At 37.5% G+C, this 15,819-nt stretch overlaps 1 protein-coding gene across 3 annotated transcripts in view; it reads left to right on the forward strand.

Moving 5' to 3' along the window:
* The window catches only part of grid1b (glutamate receptor, ionotropic, delta 1b), a 476,826-nt gene that overhangs the window by 258,241 nt on the left and 202,766 nt on the right, over positions 1–15,819 (forward strand). For all 3 annotated transcript variants that reach the window (XM_079851869.1, XM_079851867.1, XM_079851868.1), the window contains exon 3: positions 3,686–3,970. In XM_079851869.1, the coding sequence (XP_079707995.1) occupies positions 3,686–3,970 (285 nt within the window). The remainder of the gene's footprint in view (positions 1–3,685; positions 3,971–15,819) is intronic.

Here is a 15,819-nt window from a genome sequence, read left to right on the forward strand (position 1 = left end):
CAGTTGCAGTGTTTGCATAGTTACTGCACTTTGCCTTTGTAGGGCAGTAAAGTACTCAAATCTGGCAGAAGATCTGAACATCTTTTACTGCAGGTTTGAGAAGTGTGTCAGCCTGCCATTAACATCTATCATACTGCCTTCATGTGCTCCTACTTTTTTGAATCCCAATCATCCATTTCTCCCTCCATGCCTCCATCTACCTCTTCTACCTCCATTCCAGCTTTTACAATCTGCGAGGAAGATGTTAGAAGGCTTTTCAAAGGAAAACACATCAGGAAGGCCTCTGGCCCTGATCAAGTGTCCCCCCTCTTGCCTGAAATGTTGTGCAGAGTTAGCTGCCATTTTTACTCAGATATTTAAAAAATCATTAAGATTGAGTAAGGTCCCATCATGCTTCAAGCGATCTATTATCTTCCCTGTTCCTAAAAAAGCTTGCAACTCAAGCCTGAATGACTATAGAGCAGTTAATGAAATGTTCTCAGTAGTTATGAAATGTTTTGAGAGACTGGTATTGGCATACCTGAAGGTTGTTATAGGCTCACTGCTGGATCCGTTCCAGTTTGCATACAGGGCAAATAGGTCTGTGGAAGATGCACAGAACATGGGACTGCAAACTCTCCGGGGTCTTATGCATGCATTCTCGTTGTGGATTTTAGAACAGCTTTCAATACAACCATCCCTGATATTCATAATTTTAAACTCAGTCAGCTTACTGTGCCAAATTCTATCTAACTGGATTACAAACTTTCTCACTGATAGAGTGCAGAAGGTTAAACTGGTAGTATTTACATCCAGCACAAGCACGCTCTGCATTGGTGTCCCTCAAGGGTGCATGCTCTCCCCTTTATTATTTTCCATATACACGTACAACTACACTACCTCAGATTCTTGTCAAGTTCTTAAAATTTGATGATGACACTACAGTTATTGGACTTATTTGGGATGGAGATGAGTCCATATAGATGCAGGAGGTGGACCAGCTCTAATTTGTGGTGTAGACGCAATAACCTGCAATTAAACATCAGCAAGACTGCAGAGAAGATTGTTGATTTTAAGAAAAACCCTTCCTGTTTGTCTCCACTCATAATTAATGGTTGTACAGTGACCAGCACTGAATCCTAAAAGTTTATTGGCACTACCATCTGCAGGGATCTGAAGTGAGAGAGGAACATTGTCCATATCGTCAAAAAAAGCACAGCAGAGGATGCAGCTTCCTCCGTCAATTAAGGAAGTATACCATGTCACGGGAAATTTAGTGCAAATTCTACAGGGCTATGATTGAATCTGTTCTGTGTTCATCATTTATTGTTTGGTACTTCTCTGCCACCCAATGGGACAGGCACAGACTTCAGAGACTTGTTATGATGGCAGAACACATTATTGAGTCTGACTTGCCCTCACTGCAGGATCTGCACTTTTCCAGGTTGGGAGAATTGTTTGTGACCCCTCATGTCCTGCATACAGTTTTTAATAATCACAACCAGTGATAACAAAGCCACAACTTTCAGAATATTTAAGAAAATGCAACACTATAAAGCTAATGTTTCGGGTTACCAGTTTTTAAAGAGAAGGGGAAAATACTCCACCAGTGCCATTTGACCTAGAGCAGTAATACATTAAAGGGCAGTCTAGACAACTGATTAGACTCTAATTAAAGTTCGAGCCGATAGCTGGGTTTTAGCCTCAAGGATCACATTGCCTTTAGGACCAACAATCTAAGATTAACGTGTCAGACATAAAGACTTTTCAACTCTTTTGTAGCACATTGTGCACATGCACTTGTAGCATGATTATATGAGACTTGTTATTTTTCTTATTAAGCATCATACTATTATATACTAACAGACTTGGGTATCGCCCCATTAAAACATTTGATTAAATAGGAGCAATATGAATGTGAAAGAGGCTAGAGGGTTGTTTTGTCCCCATGCTACTTGATTCTTGGCTTTGCTCCTGCAGCTGAATACAATGCACACCTCTTATTTAAGAGGCCAAAACAAGTGGAATTCAGTCAGCTGTTTGGTTGTAGTTTTTTTTTTTTTTTTTTTTTTTGTATGTAGGGTCGATAAACAGCTCACTGTTCGTGACCCTGAGGATGCACAGAGTTCACTTCACACAAAACCAAGAAATTTAATTAAGACGAAGTCAAATTAAAGCTCAACTGGCCTTGATTAATACAAAAGCAGACAATGAGTCTGTCCCTTTATATTTTGTCAGCGATTAAGCATTGAAACCTTGCTGAAGCAAAGGTCCTTTTATGCTGAAAAAAAAAAAAAAAAACTCTTTCATTCTTTTATGATGTACTGTTCTAGATTTTAATCTAAAAATTAATTAATGGCTTTAAGATTATTTCAAAATTAGAAAATGGGCTTTTCATAATCCGCACAAAGAGAATTATGCCTAGGGGCTGGTTGTTATGGCCAAAATCGTGATGGTATGAGGATTTTCTATTACACACAGTTTAGATCATGACATTGTTATCTTTGCTGTAAATTGATAAAAGGAATGGCTGTATAATAAATAATCATGTGGCAATGTCTAGGTTTCAATAATTCAGTTAAATTTGAAAGGTACTTTATTTCTTTTGATTATTTTCTCTTTTGGAACTTGATGAAAACGAATGGAAATGCGTTCTATAATAATGCAGCAAACTGTGAGACAAAACTCCACTCTTGTTCTGATCATCATACCACCCAGTTGTACTTGTACCTGTTACTTCATTGTTATTTTATTATCTTAAATGCTCAATTAACTCATGCATCCTTTGTACACATCTAACTGAAACTCCAGATTTGCCTTGTCTGCAGAGAATAAAGGTGTGGTGGAACTTCTGGACACCAGTGTCAATGCACACTTGAAATGATTCACTTCTTACTCTTTCAGTGGCTATTGACTGAACATAACTGAAAAAAAGACAAAACTGAGGTGTGATGTTTTCAAAACTGTTCTGATCTTCAAAATTGTACATTCGTTTGCTTATAAAATCGAAATGTGTAAAACGGAAACTATGAAACTATATTTTGTTGTCCGTGTTTGAATGAATGCATTATCTGTTAAAGTGCTAGGGTGTTGTGGGTGGTTAACATTCTGGCCTCTAAATATGGTTTGGGTTTCTCTTTCTTCAATTCAAGCCTGTTTCCTTTCTTCTTTTTTGCCCTCTTTGTTGTCCACCAAAACATTTTTCGATCTAAAGTGTCTTGTAAATGAGAATTCTCCACTTAAAATGATTTTAGCCAGGCGCAAAACGTTATCCGAAATTATTTCTAAAGCTCATAGATTTAGAGGGAAATTTTGTCTCACCCACAGAAGAGACCACTTACTCACTTCACACAACTCAAAGAGTCATCAAAAATTAATAACCTCTTCAAAAATATTGCAGTCAGCCCATCCTTATCCTCTTTTATGTAAAAAAAAAAAAAAAAAATGATGGGGAATATTATGCTAACTTCTGCTAACTTGCATATTAAGGTTTTTGTCATTGAATGAAAGACAAAAAAGGGGAAGGTATCCACTAAAGAGGAATTGCACATTTGTTTCTTATACACTCTATTCTAACATGCTGTATTTCAACACTGTTAATAGCAGGGCCATGTGAGTGTTTTGATGTCCATTTTTTTCTGCTCATACTCTTTTGTTCTTTCTAAGTACCCAAGCTCATCATTTCTTTTTTTCTGTCATTTTGCAGCATGTGAACTTATGACGCAAGGGATCCTGGCTTTGGTCACATCTACAGGCTGTGCCTCGGCCAGTGCTCTACAGTCCTTGACAGATGCCATGCACATACCACACCTTTATGTCCAGCGAAACACTGAAGGATCACCCCGGACCGCATGCCAACTCAATCCAAGTCCTGATGGAGAGCGATACACCCTCGCAGCACGACCGCCTGTCCGTCTAAGTGATGTCATGTTGACGCTAGTTGGTGAGCTGCGCTGGCAGAAGTTCATCGTCTTCTATGATAGTGACTATGGTAAGTCACTGATTGCAACATAGAGGAAATCCTGCTTTTGGGAACAAAATAAAATAAATCTTACCTACAACTTACAGGTTATGTTTTCTTGAACAGTTAATGCTGAGCATTTGTTGTGGTATGATTCCATGTGATAACTAGTGATTGATTAAGGTTGAGTTCACAATAACTGATTAAATCGATGGAGAGTTGGTTTGTAGTAACATGTATTGCTAAGTTGAGTGGATCTCTGGTAAACTGGCATACAGAACGATTGCTTTCTAGTTACTTTGTGGAGGTGAATCATATTTTCAGCTCAACGACACTAACAAAATTATACAATGTGAACAACTGGTGTGTCACAATGTTAATTAGCAGTGTATGAATATTGACTAGTTAGTTATGATGACATTAAGGATTTTGTTTGTGTATATTTTGTTTATTTATTAACATTAATATTGGTAACATCTTGCAATAAGGTTTATTTTTTTAACAATAGTTCATGCATTAGTTAACATGAACTAACTATGATAAAATAACTACAGTTGTTTATTGATTCATTTTACTTCACAGTGCATTAACCAATGTTAACAGATGTAAATGTAGAAATTAACATTAACTTAGATTAATTGGTACAACGTTACAGTATGTTAACAATTAATTAATTATATATATTTTTTTTTTTTTTACTAATTTAAGTGTGTTAATTTATAAATATGTTATAAATAATTGTTAACCCTCTACCGCACGCATTATGATAGACCTATAGAAAAAAGAAATTGACTCTTTTTCTTTTCTTAGAATGGCTTAACTTGAAGTGCTGTTTAAAAAAAAATGGAAAAAAAATATTATTTTTAGGTACTTTATGATATGTTGCCCTATGGCAACAACATACACTAGTGGAAATTTTTAGAAAAAAAAAAAAAATCTAATATTTTTTTATATTATAATATTATAAAATATTGACATTAACTAAAATTGAATTAAGGTATTGTTTATTGTTAGTTCATGATACTTTTTGTTAATGAATTGAACCTCATGTAAAGTGTTACTCATTGACTAATGATTGTGGCACAGTCAGGGGAGGAAAGAGTACTGAACAAATATTCTGAAGTAGAAGTAGCCTACCATTAGTTTCCAAAACATATAGTGTGAGTAGAATAAAAGTACTTGTCCAAAAAAACTACTTGAGTAAGAGTAAAAGAGTAGTTTGTTTCCATTTCATTTAGCAGACACTTTTATCCAAAGCGAGGAGAACATTAGAAGCAATCACACCAACAATAGTGTAACATTATGCAAAATATGCTGTAAGCAAAAGTGCTGTGTTAGTCTAGCACAGGTCACATATAGCAAGTTTTTTTTTTTTTTTTAATAGATATATATATATAATTGTATATATTAGTATTAATGGGTCAAGGGTTGATGAAAATGATGTGTCTTCAGCCATTTCTTTCATTCCACTAGCATGGAACAGTCAAGGTAAAGGTCAGTGTAAGCGATTTTGTGCCTCTTTGGGATGGCACCACAAGACGCCGTTCACTTAACTTCTGGAGGGCACATAGGTCTGAAGTAGTGAGTTTAGGTATAGGGGTGCAGAGCCAGTGGTTGTTCTGTAAGCAAACACCAGTGCCTTGAATTTGATGCAAGCTGCAATTGGCAACAATTGCAAGTTTATGAAGAGAGGTGTGGCGTGCGCATTCTTCGGCTTGTTAAAGACCACTCATGCTGCAGCATTCTGAATCAGTTGCAGAGGTTTGACAGTGCATGATGGAAGGCCTTCCAAGAGAGCATTACAATAGTCTAGTCTGGATAGAATGAGAGCTTGGACAAGGAGTTGGGAAGCATGCTCCTATAGGAAGAGCCTGATCTCCCTAATGTTGAATAAGGCAAATCTGCATGACCGAGAAGTTCTAGCAATGTGGTCTGTGAAATTTAACTGATCACAATTTCAAGGTTCCTGAATGTCCTGGATCGAGTTATGGTTGATTAACATAGCTTAATGGAGAAGTTTTGATGAAGTGTTGATTGGCTGAGACCACAAGCATTCTATCTTTGCAAGGTTGAGTTGAAGGTGGTGGTCCTTCATCCAGAAAGAAATATCTGTCAGTCAGACTGAGATGCAAGCAACTACTGTTGGATCATCTGGCTGGAATGAGAGGTAGAGTTGTGTGTCATCAGCATAGCAGTGATTGGAAAAACCATGTTTCTTAATGACAGATCCTTATGATGACATGTAGATGGAGAAAAAAAGTGGTCCAAACCCTGAGCCCTGAGGCACCCCAGTAGCTAGATGTTGTGACTTAGACACCTCACTCCTCTACGACACCCTAAAGGAGTGTGGTTCCTGAGATGTGCTTCATCATGAGGGTTGACAAGAGGATCTGGTGGTTAACTGTGTCAAAAGCAGCAGACAGATCCAGCAAGATGAGTACTGAGGATATGGAAGCTGCTCTTGTCAGTCTCAGAGCTTCAATAACCGAGAGCAGGGCAGTTTAGTTTAGTGGCCGCTTCTGAAACCAGACTGGTTGTTGTCCAGGAGGTTTTTCTGTTTAAGAAAGGTAAAGACTTGGTTGAACATGACTAGTTCAAATGTCTTAGCTATGAATGGAAGAAGGGATACTGGTCTTAAGTATTTAAAAGTACTCACTGGCAGTATGTACTGAGAACTGAACTTACAGTATATCCCCTAATAATATACACTGCAATTTAAACATGTAGAAAACACTGTACATACTAGAATTCACATTCTCTTGCATTGACAGATGCAGTATAACGCCATGGGTCATCAGTAAGGTGCATTCTGAATTTCAGTACATTAAGCCATGGTGACATTTTTTTTTCTCCACATTAAGCGTTTTAGGATGTCCCCAAAACACTTTTCACAGTGTGCATCATGTGCTCATACTAAACCCATCCAGATGCAACAGGCTGCTGACTGCTGCAAGATGCGCATGAGGGAGAGACACGGCAGTGAATATAGTGTGTCTCTCTATACCCTGAAGTAAATAAATGGTAGGGGTGTAAGAAAAAATCGATACACTTGAGTATCGCGATATTTTATTTTGCAATACTGTATCGATTTTCAAAAACGCAATATCGATTTTTTTTTTTTTTTTTACGTCCAAAAATATTCATGGTAAGACGTCAGACAGTGGTTCGCGCTTATGTTGTTTAAATCCCTACCACTAGATAGCTATGCTGAGACGCACCACTAGTGTCCTCGCCAGGCTCGCCTATAACGGTGCGTGTCCACTGGACATTTTAGGATTGACAGCGGACCGGAGAAAGCGTTGAGAGCGACCGAGAGCGTCAAAAAGTTGGGCAGTTCCTTTATACAAATATCAAGCGAAAAACGCAGTCGGCAGCCAATTGCTTTGAGGTTCGGGATGTGAGGTTCGGGATGTGACGTCTGTCTTGAGAGTTTAAACATATGCAAATTGTGCCGGAGTTTATGCTGGATTTAGTGCGTAAATCATTTTGTTTACAAATTAGACATTGTGCAGTTGTTATGTTAAAGATTTCATTTTGGATGTGTTTATTGTGATTATATTGGCTGGTTTTATAAAAGTTTATACAATTGAAAGGATATCTTTGCTTGGTGCATTTGGAAACAAAGCTTGTCTATTTCTAAATGTAATCGCGTGCATCGTTCACACCAAATGCGAATAGAGCATCTGGCGCGAGTGATTTCAATGTTAAGTCAATGCAAAGACGCGTTTACGCGCCTCTGGAGGTCCTGCGGCACAAGGCGTTTAGCGCGGCGCGGTTCGCCTCATTCGCGCGTCCAGTTCTTTTAAAATCTTTTATCACATAAAACTTGATTTCAATATATGACACATTCATTTTGTTCACTTTCATTCATTTTCGTCCAGTTCACGTTGTTGTTTTGTATTGTGACAGGGGCTATGTACCTATTTTCTTTTATTATGGCCTACTTGAGCATACAAATTTGCTCACTAAGAACCTGTGAGCCACAATCCCAAACTGGCAGTTTGATTTTCTGTGTACTGAATTGTTTACCTAAAGTAAACTTCTTTGACTTTTATGCACATCATGTCTTTTTTAAAATATTTTAAAAATATTTTACTTTAAAAAAATCCCAATATATCGCCTTATGCACAGTATCGAAATATATTGCAATATATTGAATCGTGACCCATGTATCGTGATACGTATCGTATCGCCAGATTCTTGCCAATACACAGCCCTAATAAATGGGACTGGGAATTTGTGCCAAATTGTTGGCCCTGTAGATATACAGATCATTTTGTAATCAGAAATCAGAAATTTCTCATAACATGTTTCTTCAAATTAGAGGAAGAATTAAATGCTGATATCTTGATTTAATTGATGCTTGAAGGATGTTAATTGATGCTTCATTGATTAACAACAGTTGGTGCCATCTACTGCTGTGTTTAATGTATTTTGCGATTTTATTTGAGTCACAAGAGCACTTACTCTCTCCCTATCCGTTGATCACGTTGTTGCATACAGATAAAATAGCATGTAAAAACAAAGGGATAGAAATATATGGACTAAAAGTACAGTTACAGTAAACAATTTCTAAATAAAAAAAACATGTTCATTCTGTAGAGAATTGATTGCAGAGATTGTTGTAAGTGGATTTGTAGAATGACCTCTAAGGGCTTCACTCAGGAGCAGCACATGAAGAACTGGCTCAGACGACTGCTTTACAGACCTTGATTTTACAACACATCCATTAAATAGTGGCAATGAGAGCGGCTAGGCCTAGCAGCTCCACACACCAAGGTTTTCTAGGGAGCAAGGAAATGGAACAGTGTCACTGGATGTGTCCTTATTGTGTTGATGCTTATATCTGTCTCTGGATCTAGGCTCATCAAGTTCTTCAGTGCTCTGGCCCGACAAGATTGTGCTTGTTAACTTCACAGCTTAGGGATAGGTTTCATCAGCGGCAGCGCTAGTTCTTTGTGTGTTCGTGTTCGGACACTGAACCTTTGTGTTCGGTTCTGTGTGTCCCTATCTTAAGACGAACATTTCAGCATGGTGAACTGCACTGAGAGGGGTGACCTGCACCATGCAATGATTAGGAGTACAGTCTACATCTCATGTGAGATGGCACCATTCAGATAACCCTTCACAAAAACACAATGTATTTCTTGATGTTTAAAATGTTTTCAAGTAGCAAGAAATTACTGCACCTTTAACATTACAATATTTTTTAAGTGATTAACTTCAATAACGGTAACACTTTACAATAAATTCTCACTTGCTAACTAACATTTTTCACAGCATTTATTAAACTGTGTCACTGTTAATCAAAATGTTTATGTTAGTTCACAGTGCATTAATCTGAAGTCTTTAATGCTGGAGTCGAAGTCAAGTCTTAAGTCTTTTTTCACAAGTCCTAGTCTAGTCTCAAGTCACTAAACGTTATATATGTTATGTTTTTTTTGTTTTGTTTTGTTTTTTTTAAATAGGGTTAGTTACTCTACTTAAAAAAATCATATTACAAAATTATATTATACAGTGCTTAACCTGTGCTTGAAGTGGGAAAAAGTTGCTCATACTCCCCTTGTTTGCATATCAGCAGTTGGTTACACTTTATTTCGATGGTCACTTTAGACATTCTACTAACTATAAGTAACCTTGCAACTACATGTCAACCTTACTGTAACCTTATAGGCTCCAACAATTTCTAGATAACATTTAAATAATGCATGGCTATGTATGTGTCACTTTTGATCTTTGCAAGTCTGATTTTAAACAAAAGGTATTTTTGACAGTGTTATGATGTACAAAAAAAGAACACAAAGACTTCAAAACTTATTTTTTGCACATTTGATTGCATCTCAAATCCCTAGCAAATAGCAATAGAGCTGATGTGTGTAATTGATTTCCATGAAAAAATAGCAAGAAATGCAGTGTTCATCAAGTCACCCACCACTGACAGGTACTAAAAATTGAATTTTAGATCATAAACTTAGATTTTTTTTCCATAGCTACATACTATTTTTGTAATTGTTTATAATCAAATTGAGTAAAATATAAATTATATTCTTGTTGCACTGTAGATTCAGAAGTGCCGCAGTGAGCGTTTCTGCTGTTACATGCACATGCTTACTCAAGTTTTTTACCATTGTCCTCCAAAGCCATCTCAATATCACTGTCTCTGATGAGCAAAATCATATAAAATGAGGGGAAGAAATGGGACATTTATTCAAATTAAATCTTTTGTTGGGCTTTATTGGGAGCAGATGGGGCTGGGCTATAGTGGTCCAGGGCCGAGCTCACACCGGACTCCAAATGACAGCTGAATGATAATGATTAAAGAGAGACCTTGGATTTCCGTGCTGTTTCCCATCTCTCCCCTGTGTCTCCCTTTTTGCTCTTTCCCTTCTCAAGCTCTCCAATCGCTGTCACCATGCCCCCCCCCCCCCCCCCCCACCCCCTTTCTCTTTCTCTTTCTCTTTCTCTATTTCTCTCTTTTACACACACACACACACACACTGTCCTTTACTCTGAGACATCAAACACACTCAAGAACAAACGCACAGAGCCAGGCCTCTGAAACATGTCCCGCTCACTCCCTGTGATGCTGCGCTCTACTCTGTTGTGTGAGTGCACACAATGTCCCTCCCAAACTACAGCACAGCAGACTGGATCAAGTCAAACCTCTGTCAATTTGGGAATAATGCTATATTTTCTGTATTTGCTTCATCACCTACGAAAGAATAAGAAAAGACAAGAGAAATACTATCAGCATGCAGGTCTAACGAAAGTCGCTCAGCCATCCACACAGTGCCATATCCCTCACAGTTTGTTGTTGATGTATTCCAACACTTTCTCTCACACATGACTTCATTGCTCTTTCTTCACAGTAGGGTCATTTTTTTTCAATGGCTGTCATTCACTAGTTGGCTTCTGTGCTCCCTTTGGAGTGGATGAATACCGTCCTCATAGACACCTCCTGAACAAAGTCCCATTTCCAGCTTGAAACGCTCCTCTTGTATTCTTTGTGCAGCCAACATTGAGATACCCCATTGTTTTGTAGCCTGCAGCTTTTTTCTGAGGTGCACCATGGTCTTTATGCAACCAGAAAAGCAAGGGCCGCCAGAATCTGGAATTCCAATTCACACGAGTTTTCTTCTTCATACACTAAATATTATGCAGTCGTGCATGCCAGACCCCAAAATAGTGATAGGTAACAGTAGGGTTCATTAAATCTGACCCTGGAGGGTGAGATTTAAGGATTTTTATTCTTTTGAAGCACTTAAAATGAATCTAAACAACAACACCTTCTTGAATGTCAAGACATGCAATGAGCAACAGTTATGAATTGTTTATGGCACAAACACCACACAGTGTCACTCTCATGACAATTTGTAACTTTTACATTTTGGCAAATTTGTGGCGAATTCATATGATTTGTACAATCGAATAAATTCACACTTTAAAAAAAAAAAATTAAAATACAATCTGCTTACGCACCACTGAGGGTTAGGTTTAGGGGTGGACCTTCATGCTTACTGTTTTTTTTTTAAAAAAATCAAACAAATTAATATGAAATTGCCTACTGGTAAAGTAGTTTGTTTTCTCATAAGATCGAATTGGTCCCAAAACAACTTTTTGAATTAAGGTAGACTTTGTTGCTCTGAGGTTGCTCACTGACAAAAAATAAATAAATAAATAAATAAATAAATAAATAAATAAATAAATAAATAAATAAATAAATAAATAAATCCCTGTATGCAAGATAGAAATCCTCTTAATTTCCCTTAAAACATTTTACCACTTTCAACCAGAATGGCATCCCCCCATTTCTCCCTGCCTACATTCAATTTGTTAAGATGGGCAGCACTACTTTATATGCAACTTTCAAAAAAGTCATGATGCAAACACGTATACCATGGTGCATGATTGTTAACTAATACATGTTTGTTTGCACATGATTAGTACTAAAGGAATGGCTTTTCTGGTAGTAAATTTGCTTGGTAGCCCACCTGGTACAGTGCTGAAGCACTCATATTTGCTTTTTTAACTATTGGTTAGGTTTAGCGTAGGGGACATGTTGATTTCAAATGCGATTGAGTGCATTTAAATTATTATTCAAATGAACATACCTATTAGCGCCACTTGCCAGACTTTTATTTACTAAATGCCATGATACATGCATTCTGCCATGATACATTATAATGCGTTACATTATATATTTGGAGAAAATTCAATCACTGGACGTTTCACTTTGAAACTGCCATGAAATGTAATACAAGCAACACAATACAATTTTGTCAAAATTTACCCACAGACTTTTTTTTTTTTTTTTTTTTTCATGACACAGGGCTGTTAAATAAACCTGCATCTGTAATAGAAAGAAAGAAGAAGAAGAAAAAAAAAAAAAAAAAAACTACACAGCTTATAGTGTCTCTTGTATAGACATGTCACCTAAAAAGTTAAGTGAATTTTGCAGATTATGTAAATGCATCTCAAAGATGTTGACACCATCCATGAAACGGGAATGTGCAGAAAGAGCTTGTCATTAGCTTTTTCCTAATCTGCTTTAACAGTTTCCTGTGTTTCCCCTGCTTGGTAGGTTTGTTTAGGCTTTGTTTAAGTCTGCATAATGCAGTTCATGATATGATTTGTCTCAACAGTTTATCACTGTGAATGGGGTGACGTTTCAGCAATTTCAGTAGGCTGATGGCAATTCCACTAGCAGGGCTTTCTTTGCTAGTAAAATTGCTCTGATTACTCGTAAATGAATGCATTGCTCATCACGTAAATTAATGAATTGCTCATTGACACCCCTCACTTTTAATCATCTTCAAATCTTTCCCTGCCATTGACAGAGATTAATGAGACAACGCTTCCGAGTACCGAATCTCTTGATCAAAAGACATGTAAAGAAGAAGCAGAAACAAGGGATAGTATATGTTAGCAGATACATTATGTAAAATAACGCAATCTTCAGAATTAAACAGCATATAAATCAAAACTGCCTAATGTTACTGAATGAAATGTCGACCCAAGACGAGGTGTAGGACTGTGGTGTGCAAGCATTAGGGGATCTACTCCATCTATGTTTTGATCATCGTTCTGAATCCAATCTGGATGTAGTCTTTGACAAAAACCTGATTTTATCAGGTTTTTGCTCAAAATGTTGCTTTTTTATGAAACTTACCCACATTGAAGTGTTGATAAAAAAAGAAAGAAAATCAAGTTAGAATAAAACAGTTAGAATAAAAACTCTCTCTCTCTCTCTCTCTCTCTCTCTCTCTCTCTCTCTCTCTCTCTCTCTCTCTCTCTCTCTCTCTCTCTCTCTCTGGCAACTTAAAAAAAATGCTGGAGGGGAAAGAGGTAATTCTTAATTAGGAGCTATTTCAGAATCCACATATTGTTTGACAGCTCATGCATATTAAGGCAAATATTTATCGGCAAATATCGGCAAATTACGTTTTTTTTTTTTTTTTTTTTTTTAAACCCTAAGTTTTTATACCTTTACTCTCACCCATGTTATTGTCCACTTGCTGAAAATCACTGATCCCATAGAAGAAGGCCTCAAAAGCTGTATGATTTGATATATATCATTCATGTCAGTAGGACAAACGGTTCACAAGCTTACACTGAAATATAATACTTGGGGTTGGGGGTTTGTAAGTATGAGCAATAGTGACAGTGATGCTTGCCTAAGCAACCACCACTAAGACTACATGACAGTATTCAGCTTTAAATGACGACTAAGTGAATAAGTAAGGGAGTTTTTGGTATACGCTACTGTACATTTTTATCACTATAATGGTTGGGGTTGTCAACCTGTGCCTATGTTGATATGTCGCATTACTTCTCAGATCTTAGTCAAATATTTAACACTCTAAAAAACCATTGCCACAATTAAGGTTTTTTTTTTTCATCTTTCATTTTCACCTTCATCCCCATGGGTTTGTATGAAAGAGGTAAAAGTGTCTGGTAATCATGTCAAATTTAGCTTCTCACTTCTGGATCTTTCCAACCCATATTTAAATTCCATGCTGTCACTGCCATTCCTGGCTTTAAATCTTATCTTGTCTTTTTTTAAAATCTTGCCCCTGGTCAAACATGAACTGGGAACTCTTTTTGGAAAAAATAAATAAATTGGGACAGGTATAAGTTACGTTTCCACCTGTCCCTCCGGGTGATGTCATGTTCAAATTGATTATCCCAGTCCCCTGTCACTCAACAAACAGTGATCCAACTTGATATTATTATATAACTACAACCTTGTGCTATCTATGATCACTGATACACTTCTTCTTCAGAACTCTTCATTGTCTCATTTCAGCAGGTCTTCTTACTCATACCTATCTACATTCTTTTCACTCAGACCCTCAAATTTACCAGGATTTTTATTTAATCCTTAATCAACCATGTTTGTCCTGAACTTTTCTTTCAACCAATCAAGTTTATTTATTTATTTTTTGGAAATTCAATAAAATTCTAATCACCCTATAATTCCCTATTCACATATACAGTAGGGTCCTCCTTAAAATCCTAGTCTCTTAATCTTGGAATTAACTCCTAATCTTTACCAGGACAGAGAATATCGTACATGTTTTACTTGTTGAATTGGATTACCTTAGAACCGGGGTTCTCAACTCTGGCCCTCAAGGTCCACTTTTCTGCAGAGTTTATCTCCAACCATAATCAAGCACAACTGAACAAGCTAATCGAGTTCTTAGGTCAAGGTCAATGTCTTTGTACTTTCACTTAGGGCGTTTTCACACCTGAAAGTCCGCACCAAGGTCCAAACCAAAGTTCATGTTTTGATACATTGTATACATTCGGTTAGTTTTGCTTTGGTCTCACATTGCAATTATGCGAGCGCACTAAAGAACTTTACATGACATACTTGCGTCCTGTCGTCATCATCTATATGGGCTGCATCTTGACATTGATTGGTTTGTAAACGGACGTGCGTCTGACGTCAGCCTGTTGTCAATTCGGCGGGTAACTTTGACAAGAATGAATGAACAGACGCATATCGTTGCCTCTATACTTTTATTATTATGGCATTACTCCCTGCAGCACCAACTATAGTCAAGGCTAGTTCAAATTCGCCAAATGAACGTCCTCGTGCAAACATTTTATCGTCGCCGGCAGGACACAGGACAAATATGTGTGTGTGTGTGTGTGTGCGCGCATGTGTGAATCAGCTGGAAGAAACGCTGTGGGCAGGACTGACAGATCTGCACATAAATATTCTTCTTCAGTTTTTTAGGCTACGCGGGAACCACCGGAACTTCCTGTAAATGGTCTGAAAGTCCGAACCATACAGAAAATGCTTTCACACTAGAAACGAACCAAACATTTGTTCAGTTTGATCCGGACCGAGACTACCTCTTTTCGTCGGACCAAATTTCGTCTGTTTGGTCCGGACCGTGGTCCGGGGGAGTTTTCACACCTGTAATTTTGATTCGGACCAAACTGAAAAGTCTGAAAATCTGGACCAATCAAGGTAGGTGTGAAAGGGCCCTTAGATAAGAAGCCCTTTTTTCAAGACTCTTGTAAATACAATGGTACATCCAAAACACATGACAGTAAATGAGATGGGTGTAACGGAAGAGCATTAGAGAAAGGCTCCTGTACACTATCATAATTCAGGAGGTAATTTGTTGTCTCTAATTAAGCATTCAATGAGCCTGCGATTAACATTGTGTTGACACCTGCAGCTCCAGTATCTGGCCTGTTCATTGTACCTTAGTGTTCTGTTTCACCCTTTGAAGTCTTTTTATTATTATTTTTCAGACCTAATTGGCCAGGGACCACTGTGTCTAGAAGACAGCAGTGAGATGAAGGGCTGCGTGTTAATGACCCTGAATTATTGTGGAAGTCATACGCTTGTCAAAGGGTGGAGC

This window comes from Squalius cephalus (assembly GCF_949319135.1).
Source record: "Squalius cephalus genome assembly, chromosome: 19".
Lineage (NCBI taxonomy): Eukaryota > Metazoa > Chordata > Actinopteri > Cypriniformes > Leuciscidae > Squalius > Squalius cephalus.